The sequence below is a fragment of the Armigeres subalbatus genome, chromosome 3 (assembly GCF_024139115.2).
Source record: "Armigeres subalbatus isolate Guangzhou_Male chromosome 3, GZ_Asu_2, whole genome shotgun sequence".
NCBI lineage: Eukaryota > Metazoa > Arthropoda > Insecta > Diptera > Culicidae > Armigeres > Armigeres subalbatus.
The window spans coordinates 191544909-191569593 of record NC_085141.1 but is presented as its reverse complement, the minus strand read 5'-3'; the positions used below and the strand labels follow the sequence as shown (position 1 = coordinate 191569593).

The following is a 24685-nucleotide window of genomic DNA, read 5'->3' as shown; positions in this document are numbered from 1 at the left end:
TGTCCGAAAGTCGAGAATGCAATTTGGGTTGATAATCGGCGGACTTGCTCTAACGAGCAGATCAATTATCAGGGCTTGCGTGGCAGTAAATGAAGAGGATGCACAGAATTTCAAATCAAAATAGTGTATTATCTGTACGCCTAGCCTCGGCAGTACACATACTAAAAGTTCACTCACCCAGAAGGGAGTAGGATGACTCTCCCTCTTCCACTACTGTCCGCAGCACCCGTCCAATGCTCAATTCGGCCTGGCGATGGAAATTCGTTCCAGTTGGTCCACCGATTATCCACACGAAAGTTCCTGGCTGGCTTGAATCCACGATTCCGTAGTCCTCACTGACGGTTGTCGTTCTCGATCGTCCAGGCAAAAAATCCAGAGACATTCATCGAAGAGTTGGCATTAGTAATATGCAAGTTTATGCTTCGGCTAGACATATACCGAACTAAAGAGTATTTACCTGGAAAAACGGGTACTCCGACCTGTTCGGTGGTCCAACGCCAGCAGAAGGGTCCTACGAGAACGTCCAGCTAACTCCAGTGCAGTCGATTAATCGGTCAAATGCTCCACCAGTATCCAAACGAATTGACTGCAAAATGGTTCCAGATTTTGGCAGCAAAATGGTTCCAAGTTTGATGTTTTCAAAGATGTTTTTGGCGCACTAGTCACAAAGGATGCGAATGTCTCCTTTATCTTCGTGAATATCCTTCCACAACAAAACCTTCCTTCAATGGCGATTCCTTTATGTAGCTCCTTGTTCTGATGGCGGGTAATTAATTGTGCTCCGGTTTGATGGAGATTCCTCACGGGCGCGATGGCGATATTCCCGCGCTGCTTGTCCAAGCAACGATGGCGATATCCCTTCCTACTGGTTCCCGGATCCGGTTCGTTGGGACCAAAATGTTTGGTAGTCGACCCTTACCTTCCTTCGATCAGTGGAGCAAATTTGGCTGCCGACTCCAACACTGATGGGACTGTTTGGGTGCTGTTGATTACGGGGAAGGCGAAGTGGGGGAAGCATCCAGCTGACTTGCCAGCGAACACATTGGGTCAAATAGTTCCCGTCTCAGAGTCCTTCAGAGACCATTCAATTCCTTGGGTTTTCTTCCCGTCAAACACAGCACAAAACCGTTTACCGAAACACAATCTTGATTACAAGAAACTACATTTATTTGCACTAAAACACGAATCTTCAAACTACATTTATTGGACTACTTTTACGACTAATCTAACACATAACGAAAAAAAGGGGTTTGTAATCGGTGATATACCGTCGGCGATTCGGTTGGAACTGAGCTCGCTGCTCATCCTCGAGTCATCAGCTGACCTGCGGTCAGCTCATCGGAGCCGTGTAGAGTCTCTCGTAGACTTGCATCGGCTACCTGGATGCGGTGGTTTCGACCAGTTTCCTTCTCTCGTGTAGCTCTCTCGGCATCGTAGGCTTCGACGGTGCAGAATACATATCAGTCCACAGCAGCAGACATCCTATCCAATATTTTCGCGGTACGATCGCGGAGCCAACTAGGTAGTCGTGGTTTGTTTTGGTCATCTATCTCTTCATCTGCAATCGTTCAGGTCCTGCGTTCAGATAGATAGCGATCATCACAGCAGCAATAAGCAAGCCACAGTTATAATCGTCTAGGGGATAGTGGTCCAGCATCGTACAACTACAACGAACCAGACCGGAAAGCAGTCCGGCGATCGGAAAGTCGGACCCCTGAATGTCAACTGCTACCTACCACCAACCGTCCAGTAATCATCAAACGAGACTCGACGCACCAGGAGACCAGAAAGTGATTTGTACCCCTATGTTGTCGTGACGTCACAGTAGATAAAGCCAATAAATAGCATGTAAAACCGAAATCATTGTAGGTAGCATTACTTCAGAACAAGCATTCCCTGAGGTTTCTTTAGTTGCACTCGTTTCTCCGGACTCGTCGTTAAGCCTCGCCCGAAGAGGTCAGGTATAGTTTTCTGATTCGGTAAGCTATATACATATATATAGCAATCCAAAAGTAATTGGTCAGTTTTGAAAAATCTCATTTTGGAAGGGGTCCGGGAAAAAAAGGAAATTTTCACAACTGACTAATCCCTTCTGGACATCTCCAGGACTACAAACAAACTTTCGTTTTGGATTGCAAAGCTGCGTTCCATTTTATCAATCCAAAATCAAAGTTAGTATGGAGTACTGGGAATGGTCAATCTGGAAGAACATGATCGTTATCGAAAATATTTAATTAATTACTTCACTAGCTTGTGCTTCAAGATGCAATAAAAATTAACTAAAGTTTGCGGTCCCTAATGAGCCAAGTAAGAGCATGTACGAGACATTGAAGATGGCCTCTCTGTTCTGGTCGATATACGTATCTTACTCATCTTATGACAAGTGATTCAATATTGAATAAGAACCAAATATTCAACGGCCTGCTTTAACAGCTCAAAATAGCTGCGCAGCCTATGATAGCGTGCATACTGTGAGTAACTGACCTAGAACATCCTTTTCTGGAATATTTATATCGTAAATCATATCTTTTGAACAGTATAGCCATGATGGGATGCTAACGGTTTACCAAGAAGTAGATGACTGCCAACGATATGAGCAATCCTGAACAATTCGGAGTGCCTGCAGCATTTGCGCAGGGCAAAACTGAATTGTAAATAATTCCCCGTGAATTCTGTGAGCCTGTATGGATATAAACAGTTCCATATCAGGTGTAGTTTACCTGGAAGACTAAACGATCTAAATTCCAGGATAATTTGGAGAACCTATAACATCTGTAGGAATACTTACTGTAGCATGCCTGTTCACATTTCTGAGACTGTTTAAGGCTTAAAAAATACTGACGAAACATGAATGCATTGCCGGGTTGATAACACCCGTAAGTTGGGCAATTATTGATCAACCAACAATGTTTGATATTCCTTTTGGTTTGAACATCCCTAATTTTCCATACAAACTTGCGTCTTGGATTTAGAAGTTGCGTTCTATTTTTAAATGCTTTCACTAGGAGCCACTAGAGACCCTAAAACTCAGTTAATTTTTGGTTTTATCTTGAAGCGCGATCATAGATCTAGTATCTATAATATATAATTTGGGATAAATATGAAGCCAGTGCATTTCTTTGGTCCTGAAAATTCAACCTGATGTGTGCCAAATACAACTTATAAAAGCCCTAAAAATTCTAATATTATGTCCAACTCTTGTCCGGCTTAAAGCAAAATCAATATTTTATTTCAGAACCGTCGTAACAACGGAGTAGTGTTTGTAGTTTAAATTTGTATTAGTATGGTATTTATATATGCGCTGGACACTACATCAGTCCCCACACCACACATCGTCGTCATCGTTGTCGTCGTCAGAAAATCCATACACAAGCCAAAAGCTACCAAATTGCACCCCATGCCAGCCTTTGCGCCCAGCAGCTTGACCACATATATTCAAATCATCTCCCCCGATTTTCTTATCGTCCGCATTTTCACCATTCAACAAGCCTCACTAGAAGTAGACCTCTCGTTCCACCATCGTTCAACCACCCGTCGATGGTAAGAAGAGCAGGAGTTTACAAATATTTCTTTATGGAGCCCTCATGGACAAAGGATTATTCGTCAGTTCAAACCAATTATCACCAAGAATCAAATCTTATACCTTGTAACCTTTTCAAAGAATAAGCTTTTTTTCGAGAAGAAAAAAATAATTGATTCGATCCAATCATTTTGTAATTGTATAATAATAGTTTTCAAAAATGCTTTTAAATTGAATTTTTGTTTTATGTTCCAGTATTTAATAAGAAAAAAAATAGAAATTTTACTTAAAAATTACTGAATTAGGTTAGGTATGAAAATATTATTTTCGAATGCGTTGGCCGACCATTGTTTTAAATTCTAAACACATGTGATTCATGTAAATTCCCACTGTTTCGTATGAGCCTATATAGCGTCTCAGGTTATAGCTACAAGAGAAAAAAAAGTCATTTTCTTTAAGTTAAATACAAAATTTTAGAAACGAAACATAAGAGTAAGAGAAACGTAAGTCGTATTACTTATTAAATCAAATATCAAGAGTGAATGAGTGTAAATAACTCCAATCGATCTAACAGCGTAAGTAGAGTGAACAACGTGAAGTTGACCTGACTATCAAATTATAGACTTTCACAAGTTTGTCAAAACGTGATAAACCACTGTCCTAACAGAATCAACATCGGAAGCGCAAAACTTCCAACAGCATCAACAATAGCAACGATCTCAAACAGCATTAGCATTCCACTAGAAGAGTAGAGGGAAGAAAAAGGAAACGTCACCCCCTACGAGAAAAGTTTTGCATATATTATAGAATATAAAGCGGATTTTCCATACACAGCAATCGGGTTCTCTTTCTCCCGCGGCACAACTTGACTCTCAATTTTCATGTGTGGTCAGTTGCGTACCATGCGTGCCATATACATACTGGTGCGTATATCATCTTTCGCAGAGCCATACGCATACACTTATTTCCACGGCTATTATCGAATATTCTCTTTCAGACGTCCAAGCCAGCCGCCACCTTGCAGCATGCTTTCTTGCTGTACTCACCCCACCCAACCGTTTGGCGTTCAAGTGCGCCAGCTTAGGACGAAAACTCGTCTGAATGAACCAGCCAACATCCGACAAAGCGAAATTTGATATTGAATTTTGGTGCCCTGGGTAGGCTAGGCTGCCACTAGATAATGTAATTTTTGGCCAACAGAAGCAAATAGCACAGCATGTTCGCTTTCCCATGATTTCACATTCCGGAATCGGTGTGATGTGGGATTAAACAAACTTTGTATAATAGCGTCTCTATGCATTTATGAGCTCCGATGAAGTATGAATCTAAACTCTCTTAACTGTTGTAGTTTCGAAAATAATTTCCTATTTATTTTAGAATCGAGATTTCACATTCACTAAATATTTAATAACACGATCAGTCTAAGTTTTATCAAACATTATTGTTTTTGTATAGCAAGCTTGTAGGCGGGCTTTAATTAATGACACCAAAGTGTTTTTGTTACATTACACTTTGCAAAACTCCACTTTTCTATTACATGTAACCTTGTTTTTATTCCGCTACACGCAGCTAAACTCAGTACGGGAAAACATTTTTTTTGTGTTAAGTATCTTGACTGACTGAATATCTGACAGCAGTAGAGCACATATGACGTTGGCCAAATCATGCATCCGAAAGATATTCAATTTGCAAAAGTGGAGGTTGGTACTCGGATTCTGATGGCTTTTTCGCAAAAGTGACCTTTAAGTAGTCCAGTTGTGGAGGGGTTATCAAGACTATCTAGAGAGTAGGATGTTAAGGGTTCAAATCCCTACAAGACACGTGGATTCTTTTTCGCATATTTTCTATCAATTTGTCTATTCGGATTATGTGCTGTGCATTTAGTGCAAAAAAGGAATCGCAAACTTCAGACCAAACGTATCATTATATCTACACTCTTAAAAATATTGAATTTTACATGCAATCTAATTATCAAAACACCTTAATATTTGGTGATGTAATCATTAACCAGACTCAATTTTACATGACTTTTGATGTATTTTGAAAAATTGATATCCTCATTTCGTACCACACGACTGGCAACTTATTTGTACGTCAATGTAAACAAATATATGTCATAAACCTAAATCTAAGCGTGCGATGCTGTATAAATAGATCCCTGATTGAACTTTATGTTCTGCTTGATGTAATTTTACATGTTATTTGACATTGATGGTGCCTTCATGTAAGCATGAAAAAATCTGCCATGAGTTTAATTTCAAACGCAGCCGGTTCAAGACGTCGCGTCGCGGTTCGTTTTCCAAAAAGGTAAATAAATGGCGATAAAGTGCATTTGTGAAGCAGTGTACGACAATTGCACCGCTTATCTTAAACACATTCGCGTTCACCGGCATTTAAAAATATTCAGATGCGTGTTTGATTGTGCAGTGAACTTTAAATCCTTTGTTGCTTATCGAAAGCACATTAGGCAACGCCATTTTGTTCAACAAGGAGAGAACCAATTTCATTGCTCCATGATCGGTTGCGATTTTGGAACGACAGTGTTCAAATTGTTATGCAAACATGCTACAGAGCATATCACTGCCGGAGAACCGATTTTCTGCCCTTTGAATTGCCGTACCCGTAAACCCTTCGCAACATCTAATAGTTTCAGAATACATAACATGTATTTTCATCGGGTGGCATCGGCGAAGAAAACAGTTAAATCCGTCGAGATTGAGGAACCTTGCGCTGAATCCTCGTACCCACTGCAAGGCGTGTCGGTGGAAATGGTTCAAGATAATCCTAGTAGAGAAAAATCTTTGTGCGATATGAGAAAGGCTATTGAGAAGTTGTTTGGCAATTTGTTCTTGAAGTTAATTACACAAAATCATGTGACTGAAACTGTGGTGCAAGAAATTGTGAATGCCTTGGAAGAGGTTACTGTTGCTCAAAGCAAGTTTTGGGAAATAAAATGTGCTTCAATTGCTGATGAGCTCAATCTAGAAATTAATGCTAAGCGTGAGGTGATTCGGTTGATCAAAACTGAAAATATCCTTGATCGAATTTTCGGTTGTGGTGGAGTATTCCGAACAACTCACATGAGAAAAAATATTTCAGAGAAGTTTTTCATACATACCACCTGAAGAAATATCCTTGCAACGCGATAATGATCACAATAAATGTACGTATCATTATATACCAATTTTGGACACTTTGAAAACGATGCTGAATGACAAGCAAATCTACAAAGCACTATTTCGCGAAAAGTAGCAGTTCCGGGGTATTTAACCGATTATACTGACGGAATGAAATTCAAAGACAGTGAATTTTTTCAAAGAAAACTATTAATATATTTCTATATCAAGATGCTCTTGAAGTAGTGGCAAATGGCTTAGGCAATGCAGTAGGCCGCCACAAGATACTTTGTGTTTATAATGCTTTGGGAAATCTTGATCCTCATCAACATTGTCTAACAGACAATGTTCAGTTGATTCTTGTGTAAAACAAAAGATTTTTCATACTTTGGCACGAATACAGTTTTCCGACGATTGGTAGAGGACATTAAAGAACTTGAAGAAACCGGAATTGTGGTAAAAGGAGGGGAATTGAAGAAAGGGTTTTCGGATCCGTATTCACCACCATGGGTGACAACTTGGGTGCACACCAGCTCGCGGGCCTAACAGAAAATTTCTCGAGAAGTTCATTTTCTGCAGAACTTGTTATGTAGAGCATAGTTCTTTTGAGGAAGATTTTTCAATGAGGGCAGATTTGAGAACTCCTGCGTCGAACGAGCAGGATGTGGCTGTCGTCACGGGTCAACCTTCAAAAACTCCATACAGAGGTGTTAAAACCGGTTGTGTTTTGAACGAGCTGAAATTTTTCCATATTTTCGACAGTGGAGCTGCTCCGTGCATTGCCCACGATCTATTCGAAGGCTGGGTTAATCATGATTTATTTCTCATCTTCCAAAAATTGGTTAAAGATAAAATCGTATCGGCAAATTATCTACAAGCTAAAATCAATTTGATCTGCTCACAACTGAAATTGAAAACAAAGATATCGTTCGATTTCACAAGAAAGTCAAAAAACATTAAAGGTAGAGCATGCGACATTTGGCATTTAGTTCAAGTTTTACCCTTTGTTTTCATAAGCATACCAATTAATACAAACAACCATTTGATGACGATGATGCTTTTAATCAAAGAGATTACCGACATAATTACAGCTCCAGTCGTTTCAAATGATCAAGTGAATTTATTGATATCACTTATTCATGAATATTTGTGCATAAGGTCGGAACAGTTTGATGTTCCATTGCGACCAAAGCATCACTTCACAGTGCATTACCCTAGATACATTAAGTTGCTTGGGCCGTTAATGAGTTACTGTACACTATTTTGCGAACGAAAGCATAGTTTTTTCAAACGAGCTTTACGCAGTACTCTCAATTTCAAAAACGTAACTAAATATTGTGCAGAGCAGCACCAGTTTTACCAGGATTTACTAGCTACACGCAATATTCGGTTCGAGAATGAATTTCTGGTAGAAAAATACATCGAAAACTGTTCTGACCTTCCAGAACAATGGAAAATAGTTTTGTATAATTTTAAACTATTGGACGAAGGAAATGTTTTCGCCGAAGAAGCATCATTCCGGGGTTATTCGTATAAAAAGATTCCTATGTATTTCTACATCACGACGGATTCGGTGAATGCTTCTACATATTACGCATTGAGTTACTAATATATAATCCCACAGAAAATCGAATTATTTTCCTGGGCGACAAAAGAAAGGTACGTAATATACAAGAGAAAGGCGTGTTGTTAATTGATACAGAAAGTTTGGCGACAGAGGTATACGATATTGTAGAGCTCATCGATAGAACACCAATAATTTCATTTATCGATTCGAACAACGAGTATTTGTTCATAAAACACGCGATACCACTCATCAACTAGTACGGCATGAAAAAAAGTAAAACCAGTAACCAATAAAACAACAACTCATGAAAATGGATGGAATAATTGGATTCAAAATTTGTGACTCATCACGAATGCATCGATTTATAATTCCCACTACGACAAGTATCCACAGTTTACTGGAAGAAGGTAAATAATTTAGCATTAATGTTACTATGCAATATAATATCACTTTTTCCTTTTTACCAAGGATCAAACATTCTAAGGAAGCCAATAAGCCGGATTGTAACAGAAACTGATGGATGCCAAATAACTACAGACCTTGCCTTGAAGTTCTTCAAGGACAATGTGCTAATGCTGCTAGCACCCGACGAATCATGGAGCCAATTACAATACGAGACCTCAAACGATAATCGAGCTTCGAACGGTATGTAACATTGTGCAAGAAAATTTGCTTTGTGATAATCATCGATTGAATCACTAAAAAACAAGAATGAATTTTTACCTACCCATGTACAATTCCTATTATTCCAAATTTCAATTACTTCTGCCGTTGCGTCAGACAGTTTGGTGGGATATATTCAAAATTGATCGTAGATTTGATCTGTTAAAAGATATAATTGATTGTGAGATAGAGCACTTTAAAAGAAAATCGTTCTTACCTTACAGATTTTTGACTTTTGTCGTATTATTAATAACTTTTTACTAATAAATTATTGTTTGCTGCAACACTGTTCAAATCTTGTTTTGACTATTGACTTATGTGTGATTCATACAAGGTGCGGCGTTCGTTCAGTTGTAGTAAAATTTAATAATATAAACGATGTAAACATGATATCAATACCAAATTTTCAAAACGACTTATCTGCGAAGCAAGTATTATAGATAGTAAATAGAATCTATAGATGAGCGAAAGCATGGCTGAGTCGATTTTTTTGCCCGTGCACACGCGCATATGACGTCACAGCCCTTAACGTTTCCATTGAAATCGTGACGTCATGCTCGTTTGGAGACACGTTTGACAGTTCGTTTGGAGACAGTGGATTTATCTTCGCTCATCTATATATTCCACTATCTATATTGTAGACCAAGAAGAAAAAAAAACACCACTCAAATAGTTTTTTATAACAGGTAATCGGTTTTTCATGTGACACTGCTGAGACTGAGCATATGTTTACAACCACTGAACAGATAGTTCAAATCCTGCACTGCCAATTTCAAAGAAGGCCATAGCTTAACATTTAGTTTGAGAATTTCATTGCTTCAGATTTTTGTTAGTAGGTACTTGTATTATAGGTACTTGTATCTCAGATACATATTAGGTGATGAAATTTTTATAATTTGAGTAGGAAATGTTTTGAATATGACGTTCTGTTTCAGCTGGATAAAGATACGTCACTTTGATAATTTATGCTGTAGCCACTTTCGTCAAAAAAGAACACTGTGCCAGTAAAGTACGTTTTAATGGGTAAAAAGGTACCCATGAACATTTTAATCCAATGAAGAGGGGAGATTAAAGTACTTGCAAAATTAAATAATGTTATCCAGCTTTCCACGTTCGGTAATGGCGGCTTGTCGGTGTGCAAAAATCAATCGATCACTGTACTTTTTGACACTAGCTGGAGGAAAACTCACTGGCGAAAAGGCCTTTTTTCCCTTCCCCTCACCCAGGAACGCCAGTGGGCTTTCCTCCAGCTAGTGTCAAACAGTACAGTGACCGATTGATTTTTACACACCGACAAGCCGCCATTACCGAGCGTGGAAAGCTGGATTAGTCCAGCTTCGTTAGGAGGTAGATGCGCTGAGACGAATACAAAATAAGAAAAAAGACAACCGAAAGTCCCATGGCTCAGCACACGGAGATCATTTTAAAATGCTTATTATAAATTCTAGCAAAAATGTCATTGAAATCTGATTGATGCGTACATAATGCTTTGAAGCAATGAATTCACTATGGTAGCTATAGAAGAATCCAAGTAAAAATAAGAAGACACACGACGGTGTTAACTTTGACAGATCCAGCACAGCATAGGAAGATAATTTTGAAATGCTTGTAATAAATTCTAAACAAAATGTAATTAAAATCTGATTGATGAATGATACGGAAAAAGTTCCGAACTGTTTTTAGAAAAAGTACAAAAATTTGAGATAAGCTTCCAAATATGTAATTTATGTGTCCAAACCGTACTTTTTCCGTATCGTACATTAATTAGATTTTAATTACAAATTGTCTAGAATCTATTATAAGCATATTAAAATTATCTTCCTGTGATGTGCTGTAGGATCTGTCAAAGTTAACACCTTCGTGGGTCTCCTTCTTATTTTTACTTGGATTCGTCTATTCAGACTACGATCATTCATACACGCAAAAAAATGTTGCTGTGGATAAATACTACTACTTATTTTAAGTTATTATAAGAATATGTACCTGCGATTTTCAGCAGATAACAACACCGTTTGATTTTACTATACGCGCAGTTAAAATCAACTGTGATCCTGGCGGAATGTTGTTACATGAGCTGAACCAGTAGTGAATTTACCTGAATCCGTTGTTAATTTGACTGAAATTTTGTAAAAACTACTGTTTTGTAGACTACGCTCTGTTTTTAAAACTACCTTGAAATTTCAGAAAATTGTACCATGGTTTAAAAGAAGTTTACTGTTTCAGTTCATGTGACAACATTCCGCAACGGCAGTTGATTTTTACTGCGCGCATAGTAAAATCCTGAGAGAGAGAAGACAGCTCGCTTTATTTACGTTCATCCTAATGTCACCGCGATCCAGTCACCGCGAACCGAAAAAGTAAACACTGCGATGCAACTTCAAATGGTCGTAACCAAAATTATTTATTTAGCGCTTTATGTTCGCAACTTTTCTTATATCTGCTACAGTGAATTGAACCCGTAATTATTCATGTGAATGATCCCGTATTATGAGAAATCGGGTTTGTTGTACGTTATGAAGTTTTAACCATTAAAATCAGCTAATTCGAACAAGTTTTTATTGGAGTGAAAAATGTTACTTCCGACGTTATGAAATGTTACTTTGATTTGTTGAGTTTCCTCGGTTTCCACACAAATAAAGAAGAAGAAAAGATAGTAAATAAACGATCTGTCAGTGAGCTGGCTTCTCTCTCTCAGTAAAATCAAACGGGTTTGTTATCTGCTGAAAATCGTCAGTGCATGTTCTTAAAATAACCCTCGGAATGGTAGTTTCGACTGCAATTTTTTTTTTTTGCGTGATTAGTGGAAACATATAATAATTGAACGGATTTACTCTATCTCTTTCCCACCTGAAGAAAATTAGAAAATTTCTTTCAGTGCAGTGCAGTGGAGAATGCCCTTCTTTCATTAATGGCCCGTTTACATATTCGCTAGTTCTAGCGGACAATGCACTATCCCACAATACTAGCGCGATATTAGCACAATGTAAACAGGAATTGTCCTCGCTAATAAGTGTTTACATTATGCTAATATCGCGCAAGTATTGTCGGACAGTGCATTATCTGCTAGAACTAGCGAATATGTAAATGGGCTATAAATGGCGTTGGATTGCGTAGGGGAGCACAAATTAGCTCCCAGCGACGTGAGAAGCTCTGACCCGTTTACATATAAGCTAGTTCTAGCGGACAATGCACTAGCCGACAATACTAGCGCGATATTAGCACAATGTAAACAAGAATTGTCATCGGCTAATTGTGTTTACATTATGCTAATTTCGCGCTAGTATTGTCGGATAGTGCATTGTCTGCTAGAACTAGCGAATATGTAAACGGCCCATAATAAGCGTTTACATTGTGCTAATATTGCGCTAGTATTGTCGGATAGTGCATTGTCCGCTAGAACTAGTGAATATGTAAACTGGCCATTATTGGACATTAGCGGACAATGCACTATTCGACAATACTAGCGTGATATTAGCATAATGTAAGCACTATTAGCAGATGACAATTTCTGTTTACATTATGCTAATATCGCGCTAGTATTGTCGAATAGTGCATTGTCCGCTAGAACTAGCTCATATATGGCCCGTTTACATATTCGCTAGTTCTAGCGGACAATACACTATCCGACAATACAGCGCGGTATTAGCATAATGTAAACAGGAATTGTTATCAGCTAATTGTGTTTACATTATGCTAATTTCGCGCTAGTATTGTCGGATAGTACATTGTCCGCTAAAACTAGCTCATATGTAAACAACCCAATATACAGGCCTTGGGCCTTTTCATGTGACACTGCCGAGGCTGCACTTGTTTACAACCGCTGAACAGGCCCGCAATTCCGAGGCTGTCAGTTTCATAGAAGAACTGTCAATTGACGATTAAACCAGCTGACTTTAAACGTCTCGTGAAAAGGCCTATTACAAAAGCAGTTTCGCCTTTTTGAAATGTTGGTGCCTTAGTTTTTTTACCGTGTATGTTGTCAAAATGTTTCGTTGAATTGAAGCACGTCACGACTATAGACACTATAGGTTCCATAGACGAGCTGAGGCGAAGGCGAGTGTAGCCAAACGAACTGTCAGTTAGTGTAGCCAAACGAGCATGACGTCACAATTGCAATCCAAGCAACGGAGCGTGTGACGTCAAATTCACGTGGTACACTGTGAAAAAGAGGAAAAACACACTTAATCGAAGTGACCCAACCGTTCCTGCGCTCGTCTATGGAACCTATAGTGTCTATAGTCACGACGGTGGGTGGTCACGTAAACAAGAATCACTAGTTTGTGTTGTGTCGGTTGTGATCGAAAGGAACGAATTTTTCGCAAGCTTGACACCCGAAATATTCTCTATCACTCCAGAAAAATAGACTAAACGCCTATCAAACGAAGCGTTGAACATAATTTTGGTGGAAGCGTATGGAAGTCGGGAATTATCTTCATTTCAATTGTTTTTGTGGCATTTGATAGAACGGATAAAGCCCCCCTTCGGTTATTTGGATGCATTCTAATGTATACAATAAATAGGGTACGTAACCAAAATAATTAACCAGAATGAACGATGACTAAAATGTAAATTTTGTCTATTTTGGGATGTGTTATACGTGATAATCATAAATTCCGTGATATAATCCGTCACAGTTTAATAACATGGTGAACTATACTAAACTTGATGAATTTTCGAACTCGACGCGAATTATATATAAACTGATCAGCTCATGCATACTAATTTACTTATAATAATACTGAAAAGATATCTCTAAGCACGTATGAGGCCATCAATCCAGCTCGAAGGCATTTCTTCTCCCAAATAATTTCAATCACTTGGTAGATTTTTCGATCGCCGGTCACTCCCAACTTTGAGAAGCTCGATGGGTTTTCGAGCTTCCCAGCTCTCGAAAAATCTTGTTCACTTTGTCTAGCGTTGGTGTCTCCAGTGATTGTCCATCGTCCTGATTCTGATTGTGTCTTTTCTGACCGATTGGCCGTTTTCAATAACTCCCTCTACCCTCATGACTGGCGCTGGTGCGCTCTTCTTGCGTATGTCGTTTTGAAGATCCCACGCGTGTCGTTTCTGGCAAAGCTTTCCTCTACCTCCGAAAGTACCTACTCCGTTGCTTACGCCGTTCGAGTTTTCTCTCAGCTGCACTTAGTTTTTTCCTTTCTTGTATAAAGTATACGTAAAGGCTATATGTTCGCTCCAAAACAAACTTTTCATAGAAGGCCCGGAGACCTTTTGTTAGTTTTTGTAGAAGGCCCGGAGAAATTTTGTTTTTTTCTTTCTCTTATTCTTTTTATAGAGGGCCCGGAGGTGCCCATAGTGTTATACACCGATCAACTCAATTCGAAGAAATTGAGGTGATGTCTGTGTAATGGCAGTCTCGCCCAATTTTTGGGCATTCATCTTTAACTGATTTGTTTTCTAATAAAAATGACATTGTTTTCTAATAAAAACTGGCCTGATCGGACTATGGGATCGAAAGTAATGACAAAAATAATTTGTCTTACGTCAAAAAAGTCTTGCCCATTTTAAAGCACTCGCCCTCACCTGAATTTTTTTTGCAACACGTTGCATTCAACGAGAAATTGTATTTCATTTTATTGGATCGATAGGATCTGGCCAAAATTACGTTATATTGTATTCGCTGAGTTGACAGATGAAATCTTAACCCAACAAACGAAAGTTTTTTTACTAGATGGGCTACGATAGTTTAGTCCATCGAGCTATAGTTGACTGTATTGGAATAATGCCACTTTACTCAGAATATTGATGAGTTCTACTTCTTCTTCTACTTCTTCTAATTTGTATTACATATCCTCTGTGACATTGTCGTCTCGCAGCTGAATGTTGATTCCGCACCTCGCAGTTATTAACTGCGAGGTTTCTAAGCCAAATTACCATTTTTACATTCGTATGTCATGAGGCTAACACGATGATACTTTTATGACCAGGAAAGTCAAGAAAATGTCCAACCTGAAAATTTCCTAGACCGGACCGGGAATGGAACCCAGCCACCTTCAGCATGGTCTTGCTTTGTAGCCCCGCATTTTACCGCATGGCTTTGGAAGGCCCTTGTTGAATTCTACTATTAACATTGATTTACCATTAATTGCATATTATTCGGCAACTCGGCCGTACGAAAACCATTTTTTGTTAAATATCTTGGCTGTGCATATGCACAGCACATGTTTCGAAATGGACAAATTGATATGAAATTTGCGAAAAATTGATATGAAAGCCAAGATATTTAACAAAAAAATTGATGTATCACACCACATATTCCTACACTCTAAGAATTCGGTGAGCACAGCTCAACAGATTATGTCGAAACTGTCTAGAACAACAGCAATTGCAGCAGTAGGCTACTGTGTACACCAAGCTCGCTCTAGTAGTGGTAGAGTGAGGTGAGCTGCAAGGGTTCTTGCATAGTCAGTTAGATAGTGCCGGTGCTGTGGTGGCTCACGTGGTGGTCGCTACTGCCGGGCCGTCTTAGGGGCCCCACACACGCTCCGACGTGTTGTACAACTTTGACTCGGCCCCCAAGTGTGTGCGACCAATTCAGTTTGTACAACCGTCTGACGAACAGTTGGTACAACCAAAACTCCAACAAACGTAATTGGCCCTGACGAAAGCGAGAAAACAAAATGGGGGCCGGCTGATGCTTTTTTATTTCACGTCAATTTTAAAATGCTTATTAAAGCGTTAAAACACATTTTAGCCTAAAATTGTTCACTTTTTTGGGTTAGAAATTTTATTTACTTTCATATAGGTAACACGAAAGTTGAATTATTTTGAGTAAAAAAACATGTGTAGATAAGTAGCCTAACATGTAGTTTTTCAAAATTCTAATCCTACGTATTTAAAAGTTTCCAACATATCACTGTTAATAACTTTTAAAAAGCATTTTAAAATATACTTCCTATATAGAGATGAGTGACGTTTATCGCTCGCACACTGATGTGCAATTCGGCATGTGTAAATACATGTTTGTTTTCCTTCTGCTCATAACCTCAAAATTGATCGAGTCATCACAATGGTTGCGAAGAGTCAAAAAATATATGGAAATATACTCATTTTTACCCAAACTTTGCTGAGTAGCATCATCTAGGAGTGTTTGTTTTCCTTTTATCGCCACTCACACATTCGGACGTGAGAATCTCAATACTTCACCATGTTGAAAACCAGTGATTTCACGCACACGTCCATCACCGCTAGATGGCAACAGCGCGGCTGCGTCAAAGCGAATATTTCGTCATTTTCTTTGTGTATATGCTGATGTGTTGGCAATCATGGTGCTTTTTCACGAATACTGAATTGGATGAATTGAATTGGATTGGAGTGCTATTAGGTTGGATTTGAATTGATTGAAAGTTTGTTTGTGGATTGAATTGAATTTTATTGGAACGTGAATTGCGTATTATTGGAATTTTAGTGATGATGGATTGGAATGCGATTGAAATTTATTTAGAGTTGGAATTGAATTTGGTTGTGAATGGATTGGAAGTGGATTTGAATTGTATTGGAATCGGATTTTCACAGTCCATACAGGAATTCCTACAGATGCTCCACCCGGAATTTATCCGGAAGTTCCTCCTGAAATTCATCCGGAAGTTCTTCCAGAAGTTTCTCTCAGAATTGCTCCCGAAATTCCTCGGGAAGTTTCTCCCGCAGTTCCTCCGGAAGTTCATTCTGGAATTCCTTCAGAAGTTCCTCCCGGAATTTGTCCGGAAGTTCCTTCCGAAAGTTCTTCCCGGAATTCCTCCAGAAGCTCCTCCCTGAATTCTTCCATAAGTTCCTCCCAGAATTCCTCCGGAAGCTCATCCCGGAATTCCTTCGGAAGTTCCTCCGGAAAATAGAATTGGATTGTTCCAAGTTCAAGTTCCTCCCGAAATTCCTCCGGAAGTTCCTCTAGCAATTCCTCCGGAAGTTCTTCCAGGTATACCTTCACCTTTTGGGACTCCACCAGTAGTTTTTCCCGGATTTTTTCTGGAATTCCTTCAGAAGTTCCATTTGGAATTCCTCCATGAGTTCTTCCCGTAATTCCTTCCGGAATTACTCCAGAAATTCTTGCCAGAATTATTCAGGAAGTTCTTCCCAGAAGTTCCTCCAAGAATTGCTGCGGAAGCTCCACCCGAATTCAACCGGAGGCAAGCCAGAGCAGAGTGTCCACCTTTCTTCAATAGTCAGCTCGCTTCCAAACACATTCATAATCCAGGGTGTCGACTACCTGGAAAAACCTGGAAAGTCAGGGAAAGTCAGGGAATTTCATTTTGGACCTGGAATGTCAGGGAAAGTCAGGGAATTTTGAGTGAGGTCAGGGAAAAAAATCATCAAACCCAATATTGAAAATGTATAGGGATTTTTTTTTAATCCGGGCATACTAAACTAACGACACATAGGGCGGAGAAAAAACAATACTCCGAGGCAGTTACAGTCGACAACCACCTCCACTATCAAGCTATAAGGCTTTTTTTTTGCGTGGCCGTTGGTAGTCTCTAGACTCATCGAGTTTGTTTCTATTAATCTCTAAGCAATAACAGACGTTCCAAAATCACGTTGCTCAAATGGTCACTGTTGAGATCTGATCAAAAAAGTTTTTTTTAAGTTCCCTTCAACCTTGTAGATTATTTAGTTTGATTAGTAAATTGCTTACTAGACTTACAACTCTAATGAAAAACGTAATACCGTGGACCCCCGGTTGACCGTTTTTAATCAGAACACTTTTTAATTTGAACCCCGTTCGTTTGAACACCATTCAAATTAAAAATGGTTCAAACGTCATTTAACACGTGGAATCGAGAAAAGAAAAATGGAACATCGTGAAACGGAACGCAGAATCAAAACAAATCAGCAAACAGAGCAGCCAGAAACCGGTTTTCCGATGAAAATAGAGTAACCAGAAATTCAAATTAAAAATGAACCCCTTTAATTTGAATGAGGTACCGTTCAAATTATCAGGGGTGCACGGTATATCACGTTACTTTTTGATGAAAATGCTACGCCCAAAAACCTGAATCAAATGGCTGAAATAGGCCATAGTTCAGAACCGTTCAACAAACAATCATCAAACATGTTCAACCTACAACCAACAACTAGATATTTGGAAGCTTGTTAGAAGAAAACGCATCGGCACCATCTCCAAACAAGATTCTGTAGATAATGTTTTAAAAACATTTCGTGATCTTCCATTTGATGATGGGCTTATAAAGGTTGATCCTTACGTCCTTAGGTGGTCAAAGTAATGGTCATGTAGAGATAATGATAGTGGAAAGCATCATATGGTTTACCTCATGTACGTAGGTGGCGATGGTCTCAATTAAACGTTACTCGATACTCCATAATCATGCTCGGACGCAAGAGGAGGATAATGCTGTTGTCAATGGTAATGTTTCAGTTTTACATTCGCTGCTTTTAATTTTTATAAAACAATTTTATCATGAAATATTCTGTCTGGTTGATCTTTGAGAATATTGTCCAGAAATTACTAAAACATAAAAAATATTTAAAATGATTTAAAAAAGCTGTCTCGAAAGTTTTTATCCTGGAGCGATGGATGTTCAGTAGCTCCGCTGCAAAAACTTGGTGGATTGTATGGTATTCACTCAAATTTGAACTGAATGTCTCAGTGAAGGGATTCATATAAATAATATGCAAAGGAATCTTCAAACATATTTCGAAGAGTTCTTCTATTAGATGTTCATATTCAAGTTTCATTGCTTGTTGCAGTTGTCTGACATCTAGTTGACAGTCGTTGAACTTTCTATAAATAAAACAATGCTGAAACTCCAAGACCATTTTTGAAAAACGACAAAAAATCGATAAAATAAATTAAGTTGTGTAGCTCCCCTTAGCAATTGAGACGAGTTATGCCATTTCTTCACAAACACGACCTAATTCTTTTTTTTTGATATTTTTCCATGGGACCATTGCTTTATTTAAACTGAAGGCCACAATCGAAAAAAATTAAACGACCTGAGTGTATTCAGACCAAATTATTTAAAGAATTGCAGCAATTAGAATGTTTTGCTGGGCTCGCACTGTAAGTGATGCATAGATTTATGTGAGCTTGTAGGGATTGGATTCTTGATTATCTGGAAGATTGCAAGCAGTTCATTCGAACTATTTTTAGAAGTCCATAAATTCCACAGAGAGTGAATAAGAATTCCGTAAGTATACTTGAATGCCAATGGAGGTTTCTTGATGTTCACGAAAATCCCTAATCCGCAAGAAAATTTTAATGGCATTAGAAGGATTTCTAGAAGCTTCCACGATTGTTTGGAAAGAGTTCAAAAGTCGTGTCAAAAGATACAAGATTTCACACAGATTTCCAGAAAAGTAATGAAAACTTTATCGATTTGAAGAAGTCCGTCAGAAGTCTTGGATGTCTATTGCGACTTCAAAGATTCCGTAAGAATTCCCAATGGTGGATGAAGGCACCAGAAAACTTATAATTATAACATTATAAGTTTTCTGGTGCCTTCATCCACCATTGGGAATTTTAAATTTTAAATGATGTAATTTTAAAAATGATGTAAATTTTGAAATTTTTTCAGGAGTACTTAGGCTTAAAGTAGCTCAGGAACTCAAATGGACTTTAAGGATTCACTCATGCATAGATTTTCAAACGCTTCTAGGAATTAAAAAACAACATTTTTCATACCTGGAATTTTTCGAGGAATGGTCTGGAAAGTCAGGGAAAGTCAGGGAATTTTATTCTCAAATTTGAGTCGACACCCTGTAATCGGCTCTGCACTGTCAATATTCGGTTGAATATTGGTCATTGAGTATTTATACACATTCTACAAATTGTTAAATTATCTCTAGTCTGAGTATGTCATTATATGTTTTGAATAATCATGCGATGTTCGTCAAAAATCGGACCGGAGTAGGTTCATGAAGATGAATATTTTATGCTCTGAGGCAGAGTAAACGCGACATGCAATGCGACGCGACGCGATAGTGCAATTTGACAGGTCATTGATAATGATTGTTCTTCTTTTAATCGAGTCGCGTCGCGTCGCATTGCTCGTCGCGTATACTCTGTCAGGAAACGAGTTAGCAGCGAGTAGCAGTCGTAGTCAATTCTCTAGCGTGTTCACGCAGGAATCATTGAACGATCAGCAACTCGCCGAAGCAACCTGTAATGTTCCAGTCCATCCTCCTGTTGGAGAACACCCAATCATCGACGAAGAAACAATTGTTAACGCTTGCTCCACCTTGAAGGCTTCACATAATTCTGGTCCTGATGGTATACCTGCCACGGTGTTGAAAAAATGCGCCACCACTTTGTCTCTGCCCCTATCACAAATTTTTAATCTTTCGCTTCAATCTGGAAATTTTCCAAACCACTGGAAGAAATCATTTGTTTTTCCGGTGTTCAAAAAAGGAAACAAACGCGAAGTCAGCAATTATTGCGGTATTGCGGTAAGATCCGCGATTACAAAGCAAGACCATGCTGAGGGTGGCTGGGTTCGATTCCCGGTGCCGGTCTAGGCAATTTTCGGATTGGAAATTGTCTCGACTACCCTGGGCATTAAAGTATCATCGTGTTAGCCTCATGATATACGAATGCAAAAATGGTAACCTGGCTTAGAAACCTCGCAGTTAATAACTGTGGAAGTGCTTAATGAACACTAAGCTGCGAGGCGGCTCTGTCCCAGTTTGGGGATGTAATGCCAAGAAGAAGAAGAAGGCCTGAATAAGAGAAACGCGGATAGAAACTATGACTCTGCCAACACTGCTTTCAGTCTTCTTCATCAAAGAACAACGCATGAAAAGGATGAAATTGTTTATGTAGATAAAGTCTCACAATACTCTATTTTATGTGTGCACATCACATAACAATAGAATCCAATGAACAATGGAATTTCATTTCATATTCTATAAATGACTTGCATATATTATTGCATACTAATGTAAAATACATTCAATTTTGTTTACTTAGAAATGGCATAAAATCGAATTTGGCCGTTTTCAGTATTTGAGCAAAATTTTGGCTGCTTGACAGGTCTCCTGCTCGATTGGCTGCTGTTTTTTGACGGTTCGATTGGCGGCACATACCTATCCGCGTTTCTCTTATTCAGCGGCCTCTAAACATGAGCATAATTCAGAATCAGTGTTAGCAGATCCTTTTTGCGCAACTTTACCTATATTACTTTTCAAAATTTGCTTAAGTCTGCAAATATGATACGCACCATATAAATAAAAAAAATCATTTGTATGAAAAAAATCTTACATGAGGGAAGGGGGGTTGAAAAATCCAGAAAAAATGCTTACGTAATAAGTGCACGACCCCTAAGTCGTTTCGAAAATTCAGTATTGATGACTGGTTTGGCCTATTTATGAGTATATGTTATTTCCTATCAAAGGTTAGAGAGAGAGAGGTGCAAAAACGTATCTAGAATTAAGAAAAATGACTTTTTCATCAGTCTCTCTAAAATCAATATATTATTTATTATCTGTATTTATTAAATTTCAGCTGACGATCATGACATGGACAGTATGAACAACGTAAATGCAGAAACACCAAACATTGTCGCCATGGTATCTGGTTTTCCAGAGCAAGTGGTTGACAATGGCCATACTGCCGGGAATCCTTCTCTGGCACTACACGGACAAAATCTCAGCAGCATTATGTCAGATGGCAACCGCCCGTCATCGCTTCAAGACGTGGTCCCAGTTCAACTGCCAAGAATCGTCACCGTCGTATCTGGTGCGCCGGAACAAACGGTTGATTCTTGTTATACCGCCTCTGATCCTTCTCTAGTATTACGAACACAAAATCTCAGCACAATTATTCCCGACGGCAACCGACCATCACAGCTCCAGACTGTCACTTCCTTTAAAATGCCAAAAATCGTCGCCGTCGTATCTAGTGCGCCGGAGCAAACACTCAATCGTAGCGTAACCGCTGTTCCGTCTTCTCTGGGACCTAATAATAATACTGCTATGTACAACGACAACCGACTATCTATTTCATCGAACTCTGGTTCTGGTCATACATCCGTTGATCCATTCATGGTGCTACGCCAATCAAATCTCGTCGCCTTTTTGCCGGACAGTAACCAAGCATCTACGTCATCACTCCCGTATATCAACCCATTGGAAACTTTACTTAACAGTAAAGTGGAGCAAGATGAGACCGTTATTGTCGAAGAAATACAAGATTGCGATTCGGCGGTTGTAATGAAGCAAGGATCAATAATGGAAGAATTGATTGAAGGCATTTCCGATGAAGAGAACATATCACCAAACACATCAGTGAAAAGATCGGTAGCAGAGGAAGATGTAAAACTCACCAAAAGCGAAAAACGTCACGCATCGACAGAGATGAAATTTCGTACTTTCAGTGTGAATTGGACGAAAATCGGTGACAATATTATTGGGCAGTTGAATCGTTTGCAAGAGTTTCGAGACCAAAATCCCGACAAAAGTATTCCTCGCGGTGTTCAGTTCCCCAAATCTGATATGACCACTTTGACGAATAATATCGTCGATCAAATGCGTTGCATTGATACCGAAATATCAGCGTGTACGATGGAATCAGTTGCACGGCAAGTTCACTCGAAATACTCGGGTCTAAATTTCATAGACGATGATGGATGCATTAATCATAATAGTCATGTTGCATTGAAGCATAAACTTATCAACCGAAATTCTTACTTGAACCGTTTCAAGGATCCGGATGCGAAGCTTTCAGTCGCCGAGGTTCGTAGGAATAAAATGTGAAAGCCGGCACACTCAAAGAGTATTGGACGGCGGTTTCTAAAGACTGTTCCAAGGACATCGTAGGGAAACTTGTCAGAAACGATCCGAAAGTATTGAACGATGAGTTTCTCTCAGTCTCTCAGTCATACGTGCGATTTCGGTTGGATGAACCAAAGAACCTTAAGGATATTGTTACTGGTCTTCCCATTCTTCGCCGACGACAACTTATAAGCTACCATTTCGAGAAAGCAACAGGCGTGCCTATGGACACATTCGAGAAGCTATTTGTGGGTAAACGAACGAAAATTGTTGACTTTTTGAAAAGTCGACCAAAAATCGGACTGGATCATACACCTTCGGACTACGACATCATTGCGTCATTGTGCTCTTTGCTCGGGGAAAATGTCAACGAACTCATCATTCAGAAAGAAGTAAGTCTCTTGCATAATGTGATACTACCAACCACTATAGTATTTTTGTATTTTAGCTTGGAACAAAGGCATCAGAAATAACAACAGACTGTGTCGGGCCGGTGCTTGTTTGTGTCGGTATGTAACGGATCATGTTACTTGTGGTTATGACGAATATTAGCTGCCATAAATATAATCATAAATGGAATATGAATAAAATTAATGCTTTAATGCCCATTTTCAGCAATACACACATGTTTAAATAGCATGTAGCATGGAAAAAGTTTTAACAAATGTAATTGACCTTCCCTTTGTTTTTTAAATTTTAAGTCAACATATCTAAACAAAATCTTTGCTATTAACTTTTTACAATTTGAAAACAAAATTATAAAAGTATTGCAATTTAGACTGGGCTTTTGTTGGTCAGAAATTAGGTAAATGTTATGGCAAAATGTATACATATTTAATTTTTTTTTATAATTTGTGACATATACTGATGGCCGTGTGGTTAGCGACGTCAATCGTCTAGACGCATGAGCTATGGAGTGTGGGTTCGAATCCCGCCCCGGTAAGGAGGAAACTTTTCGTGATCGAAAAATTCTCCACCGGTCCACTGGGTGATATGTGTGTCCAGTCCGTTGTCTAGGTGTTGAGTGTTCAGTCTGTATGACCTCTGGTCGAAGACGGTGTTGTCTTTTTTGTTCCCAAAACTTACTCAAGAATCCATAAGCCTCCTTTGCCTCTGGTGTTACTTAATGTGAAGAAACTCAACCACTTAACACTTTTGTCTTTTTCTTTCAAGATCTTGGCAATAATGGCCACGTATTCTACGTATTTGCGGAACAAGTTCGCCTCACCGGGGTCGAACGACGTCATCACCGCGGTTGGTGAGTTGTTGGCGGTGCATTACATTTATAATTTGATGTATATGAAATGCACCTCCAAGTTTTTGGAGTTGGTGCAATCCTACTTCTTCAAAATTATTCCGATAACAGGATCTAAGTCCAAGGCAACTAGAAAAAGCAAACAACAGCGTCTGGTTCAGAGCGTCATTGAAGCGATTTCGAACCATGTGCCGGCCGCATCATAGATGGTTAGTTAAGCTTCTCATACGTTAGACGTAAAATGAATTCTAACATTTTCCGAACTTGAGAGATTACTATTAGTTACAGCAGAGATTATTATTTAACACGTTTCATTATAATACACGTCAATTAGTAAAACAACCACAACTGTTTTTTAAAATATAAACGATAGCAAAACCGATACATATAATAGTTTTAGTTTTTAATTATTATCCAATATATCCGAAACCCCTGAGGGTGGCTGGGTTCGATTCCCGGATTGGAAATTGTCTCGACTTCCCTGGGCATAAAAGTATCATCGTGTTAGCCTCATGATATACGAATGCAAAAATGGTAACTTGGCTTAGAAACCTCGCAGTTAATAACTGTGGAAGTGCTTAGTGAACACTAAGCTGCGAGGCGGCAATGTCCCAGTGGGGAATGTAATGCCAATGAAGAAGAAGAAGATATCCGAAACCCAATGTAGTTCACAACATTATTCGCTCAGACATAGTGAAATATCCATTGATCTAAGAATTTCAAATACAAAAAAAAATGATTTGTAAAAAGCGGATCGAACATTAATGCATGTATGTATCAACAATTTGACCTGCTTCTACGAGTATCCAAAAGATTTGAAAAAT

The 24685-nt window shown here is 38.9% G+C and overlaps 1 protein-coding gene and 1 long non-coding RNA gene across 2 annotated transcripts in view; one reads left to right on the top strand and one right to left on the bottom strand.

Annotated features, from left to right (window-relative positions):
* LOC134219808 (uncharacterized) overlaps positions 1-9008 on the bottom strand; it is a 38189-nt gene extending 29181 nt beyond the window's left edge. Inside the window, exon 1 of the long non-coding RNA XR_009981666.1 lies at positions 8931-9008. This is a non-coding gene — a long non-coding RNA (uncharacterized LOC134219808). The remainder of the gene's footprint in view (positions 1-8930) is intronic.
* A 9127-nt stretch (positions 9009-18135) lies between these two features.
* Positions 18136-24278, top strand: LOC134220823 (uncharacterized). The gene is given in 6 exon segments (XM_062699921.1): positions 18136-18242; positions 21339-22577; positions 22580-22998; positions 23055-23115; positions 23780-23834; positions 23836-24278. Coding segments are annotated over 6 exon segments (2082 nt in total). The 5' UTR covers positions 18136-18166; the 3' UTR covers positions 24068-24278.
* Positions 24279-24685: the final 407 nt, after the last annotated feature.